Source organism: Malus domestica, chromosome 05, assembly GCF_042453785.1.
Source record: "Malus domestica chromosome 05, GDT2T_hap1".
Taxonomy (NCBI): Eukaryota; Viridiplantae; Streptophyta; class Magnoliopsida; order Rosales; family Rosaceae; genus Malus; species Malus domestica.
This window is the reverse complement of record NC_091665.1, coordinates 11,747,042-11,752,884: the sequence shown is the minus strand read 5'-3', so window position 1 is coordinate 11,752,884 and position 5,843 is coordinate 11,747,042. Positions and strand designations below refer to the sequence as shown.

At 38.5% G+C, this 5,843-nt stretch overlaps 1 protein-coding gene across 2 annotated transcripts; it reads left to right on the top strand.

Moving 5' to 3' along the window:
- Positions 1–621: 621 nt before the first annotated feature.
- Positions 622–4,636, top strand: LOC103448410 (transcription factor bHLH63-like). 2 transcript variants are annotated; one of them, XM_008387673.4, is made up of 7 exons: positions 622–1,584; positions 1,947–2,171; positions 2,281–2,415; positions 2,513–2,584; positions 3,356–3,562; positions 3,651–3,750; positions 4,441–4,636. In XM_008387673.4, exons 1-7 carry the CDS (start codon positions 1,084–1,086, stop codon positions 4,476–4,478), a joined length of 1,278 nt encoding a protein of 425 aa, XP_008385895.3. In that variant the 5' UTR covers positions 622–1,083; the 3' UTR covers positions 4,479–4,636. The 2 variants fall into 2 exon arrangements, with proteins under 2 accessions (XP_008385895.3, XP_008385893.3); XM_008387671.4 differs by having other exon boundaries at positions 3,353–3,562.
- Positions 4,637–5,843: the final 1,207 nt, after the last annotated feature.

Here is a 5,843-nt window from a genome sequence, read left to right as displayed (position 1 = left end):
ACACTATCCAAAATTCAATGATACCCAATATCTAACAATGCAAGGACGTTACCAACTATTACTACCGTTGATATCCCTCCTCTTCTACAAGTGAGAGTTGTCAAATTCGACATACATGGATAACAATAACGTATTATATTTTTGTTGTATTTGATACCTAGTTAGTGACCTTATCCAATACCCTACCTCTCCTCTAAAGTAAAATAATGTTGTATTAAAAAAAAAAAAACAATGCAAGGATGTTTGTATTAATTACTAAAGAGCAAATTGATAATTAAATGATTAATATGCTAAATAGTATTATAATACTTAGACTAAATAGAATCAAAATATAACATGTCATTGTCAATTAGTCATATTCGAGTTATCCGTTACCGTGATAGGTAGTCGTCACCGTAAGACATGTAGACCTAGACTATCATGCAGTCGTCAGACGCTGCTAATCATATTTAGCATGCAGCACCACAAAATAAACCCCGTTCCGTCGGAACCCTAAACCTAGCAACCTGGCTTAACACTCCGTTTTAATCCGGACAAGAGCACGTGGCGGTCATGTCAACCATGGCCCACAACCCACGGCCTCTGGTTATGTGGATACATTCGATGGCTCTCTGCCCCAGTTGCTTCATCCTCCTCTCTCTCTCCCTCTCTCTCTCTCTCTCTGTCTCTCATCATCTTAAATCTCTCTCTAATAATTCCGGCTATTTCTTTGTCAGAATCCGGCCAACCCTTTCTTCGTCTTTATATATACCTAACCCCCTCCCTCTCCTCTTTAGCTTTCTCTCACATTTCCATCTCTCTCTCTCTCTCCCTCTCTCTCCAACTGCTCCAATACCATCATCCACCAGCTCCCATTACACACTACTACTACTTTATGATCAAAACCTTGCCTATAAAACTCCAAAATGTATTGGGCATGAGGTAATAATCCTAACCAATCTCACCACATTTTCCAAAACTAATCACTACCCATTATCCAGACCCCGAAAGTATTACTACCCATCAATTGTTTCCCCTTCGATTTCTGGTCACATAGCTAGATTTCAGAGGTTCCCAAAATCTGTGTGTGTTTTTGTCTGTGTGATGAACAGAGCCTCACCGGAGATGTTGAACTGTATGAACGCGCCGGGGACCTTCATCGCCGGAAACTGTACCGACATGACGGTGATGGAGAAGCAGAGGGACCGGATGAAGTGGCAGCAGAGCGACTTTCATGATCAACAAATTCAGTATAATTTTGGCGGGAGCGAGCATAGTGGGGTGTTCTCCCTTCCAATTCATGCTCAGGGGTTTCACGGTTTTCTGGGTGGTAACCCGGCAGTGAAACCCGACCCGAGTTCGGAAAACCGGTGGGTAGAATTGGGTTTCGGGTCTTGTGGTTTGGTCATGAATAATAATGGAACTGCAGGGTTGGAAGAGAGGGGTAATGTTCTCAATAACAACATTTCCAGGACTTTTAGTTGCTCGCCCACTGTAGCCGCTGAGAACAAGTCAAGCGACACCGTTTTGTCTCAAAAGCTTAGCTTGCCGGCCGGGAAGGAAAGCTCTAAAAAGAGGAAGGCTGATAAGGTGCAGAGCAATAAGGTGTGCCCTCTATGTTCAACTTTCTAATATGTCGTCAATATTTGATCGAAAAGATGCATTATCTTATTTTACTCATTTCAGAATTTGGAATTAAGTCCTCGTTTCATCCAATATCCCAAAAATGTATATGTATATATATACATTGGATTGTACTTTGTTCGTTTTTTGTGTTGTAGTAGTGTTTTTTTTTCCTTTATTTACTTTCTATTTTAAATGCTTGATTTTTTTGTCATAAGATGTCTGTTTAAATTGAGTCAGCTTTTGGAATTTAAGTTACAAATTTCAATAGGCCGTGAGAGAAGTATTGAATGTTTTGAGAAATTGGCTGATTACATATATATATCTATTTTTGGGATTTCCAGGCTGCAACTGCAGAAAGTGATAGCACTGAGAAGAGAATGAAAAGTTGTGCAGAGGAAGGGGACTCCAAGATCACAGAGCAAATCAGCACCAAGAACAACGACAAAGAATCTTCTGCTGATACTTCAAAGGACAATTCAAAAGCTTCTGAGGTTCAAAAGCTTGATTACATCCATGTCCGCGCGCGGCGAGGTCAGGCCACTGATAGCCACAGCTTGGCTGAGAGGGTGAGTAGGACATATGGGGTTCAAATTTACATATAACTTTTACCGCGTGTAAACTTTGTTCTTCGATTTCGTGTTATTTATGCCTTGTGTTGGTCTCATGATCCTGCAGGTTAGGAGGGAAAAAATCAGTGAACGAATGAAGTATCTGCAAGATTTGGTGCCAGGATGCAACAAGATAACTGGCAAGGCCGGCATGCTTGATGAAATCATCAATTATGTTCAGTCTCTCCAACGACAAGTAGAGGTGACATACATTTGATCTTTTCCCATCATTGGTTTAAGTACTTGGAAATCTTTTTATTGTTCTGTATTCTTAAACGGATCCGCTTCATAATTAACAGTTCCTGTCTATGAAACTAGCTGCTGTGAATCCGAGGCTTCACTTCAACATCGATGACTTGTTTGCAAAAGAGGTCAGTAATCTTTTAAGTTCTATAAGACCAATCAGTTTTTATCACTGTTCTAAAAATCTCCGCATAGGAGCTAGGCTGCTGATCCCCGCCTAGGCGCTAGACGGTTGGTCACCCCCACAATTAGTCCCTAGGCATTTAAAAATTAAGAAAGGCCGTCTTGACCCGCTTAAGCGTCCGCCTAGCCCTCCTAGGTGCCCGCCTAGCCTGCTTAAACTCGCCCCTAAGCACCAGCCTAGGTCATGATTCCTGCTTAGATAGAAAATCAATAACTTTCATTTTGGATTTTAGTTTTTCAATAAAATGTAATAGATTTGTTGAATACGTGGATGAACATTCATTATATGCTTGTTGCCCATGTTTTCAATAATACTTTATAATCTATATGTTTGTTTATTATGCAATGTATGTATTTCAATACAATTATGAGTTTTTTTAAAGTATAAATAAGCATTTATTGATACAATATAATAAATTTACTTAAATTTTCCTGGTCCGCCTAATCCCCAATTAGCCGTCTAGGAGCTAGGCCCTAACCCACTGCCCAACTAGCGTCTAACGTCTTTTAGAACCTTGGTTTTTATAGATATCCCAATTACCATCCCTGTAGTTCTCAAAAATTTGATGTGCAAACTTGGTTGAAATGGCTTATCAGGAAGAAGAAAAAAAAATGGTCTTTAAGAGAATAATGTTTTTACTCTTTTGGCGAACTAATGAAGAATTGTTTGTCCAAAGTTCCATTTCTTATACTCTCATTTCGCTTCAAATCAGCAGATGCTTCCTACGTGCGCGGCCAATTTTCAGACGATTGGTATGTCATCAGAAATGACCAATTCTGCGTATCTTCAGCTGAATCCAATGCAACAATTGGCATCTTGTGGGTTGGATATGGGGTTAAATTCCACTGATTTGGCGCTTCAAAGAGCTATAAGAGCTCCTGGTTCGATCCCTGAACCATTTCTTGACACATCCTGTTTCACTGTAATGTCTTTAAACTCTTGTATCAGTTATATGGAACCTGTAAAATTTTAGCAATATTTTTATCGAAAATAGTATATGCCACTTGCAGCAAGCCCAACCTACGGCAATTTGGGATGCTGATTTACAGAACATTTTCAATGTGGAATTTCAACAAGGAAGATCATCCTTTCAATCGCAACCATTTACAGGTAGATAGAACTAATCTTTCTCCTGCATTCTCATACCAATGCCCATAACTACATTCCTGTAATATAAGAATTATTAGGCTTAACTACCTGTGATAGAGATTATGGACCACATAGACCCACAAATGTCTAAATATTTTGCTTAGCAGTTTAGGTCCCTTCTAATTGGGCGAAGAAAAACTTTCCAGATTAGCGTATATTAGCATAGCTTGGAATATCGCTTTGTTGGAAAGAATATTTTTTCTAAATGAATGGTTATCTTGCTGTTGCTCCTAAATCGATCAAAAGTAGAGATTTTCTTCTTTTTCTCTGAATGATTACGATCTTGCCTAAACATTATGGATTAGAAAGGGTGAGCAGCTAAAGGTCTGGTGCAAATTGAGTCTGTAATCCACATAATGGTGATGGTGTATATCAAGTCTTACTCAAATGAAATGGTCCCCACAAGAGAAAGTTTAGGCTCCAATTCACTCAATCATATAATGATGGTGCTTTTCATTGGTCAATCATATTTTTTTTTCTATTGTATCTTTTTGAGTTGAAGTCTGATATTTATTGAAAAAGAAGAAAAACATACAAAAACTAAGGATAGGGTGCTAACTATGAGACTCAATAAAAATCTGGTCGGAGATTTCAATCCAGACTAAGGGAAAATTAGCTATAGAGTTACTCTCATGTATGTTATTTTTGCAGGTTCCATTGAAGGTAGCAATTTAAAGATGGAGATGTGAATCAAACATCGCTCATTTGATTCTTGGAAGAGTCTACTCAATGCATCTGATCCAGATTATTTTTTCTACTCTCTTAAGTACATAACATATTTATATATCTGTTTGTATGTATACCTGCAACATAGTATGAATAAAATAAATTCTCCTATATACACAAATATCTTCCGTTGTTTTTATTTCCCTCCTACCCTAAATCCTAAACCCTAAACTCTAATTTCATATCTTACGTGCCATGTCACGAGAATAGAAATATGAACATAAATGATACAACTCCGTGACACTTAAAGTTTTTTTGTTCTTTTACAAACTAAATTACTACAACCCCCCCTCCCCGCGCGGCGGCGGGGCGTCATGGGAAAGGAAAAATTTCCTAATCATGTTTTGAAGATTGATGATGGAATGCAATCATGGGAAGGACAAATTGCCTAATCATGTTTTGAAGATTGATGATGGAATGCAAGTTGTACTTCCGACGGATGGAACTAAAAGACAAGTTCAGGCAAGCACTAGATGACGGATAGTGGCCATGAGCCTACCCGTGGACCGACCCACCCCCCTTTTGAGAGGAAAATATAAATATTTGATGAGACACCCTGATGACAATTATGCAAAAACAAAGAGTGCTGATTAATTATACATGTGATAGTCAGGTGCCTCCATTGAAATTTCCCTTAGTTTACCCGTTTAGGATAAATTACATAAAACTATCTTAATTATAGGTTGAACCACAATATCATACATCATGTTTTAAACATTTCAATGTCATACCTCAATTTATAAATTCGTTGTAATGTCATACCTCAGTTAAATTTCATGTTAATTTAGCTATTAAATGATGATGTAACAGGAGAGGGCCCACTCTTATACCAACTTGAATAAAAAATTAATTAAAAAGATTAATTTTTATTTAATTAATTAAAAGTAATTGAAAATTATTTAATTATTAATAAATTATTAATTTTTTCTTTAATAATTAAAATTAACTTAAAATAAATCTCTCTCTCTCTCTCACTTCTCCCCAAAATGCCGATCTCATCTTCTCCCTTTAGTTCCGATCGTCTCCTCCCCTTGCGCCTCCTTCCCTGCAAAATCAGAATTCCAAATCCACATCCAAAGATGACTCGCTCGGTACCAGTTCTGTTGGTGGCGGTAGATTCACTAGGCAAATTCTGAGAGCTCAACCGGCGCGATTACGAAAAAGTCGTCTGCGGATGTCTCCCATTTTGGCGTCTTCGCTGGGGTTGAATAGGATAAAGATGAGATCGGGGCCGTTGCTGCATGAGAGCCTCTTTGGGTTTAGGGGTGACAAAGGGTCAGCACTGGCTTGAGTAATTTGTCGAGGCTGGCGTCGGCGATCAGAGTTTA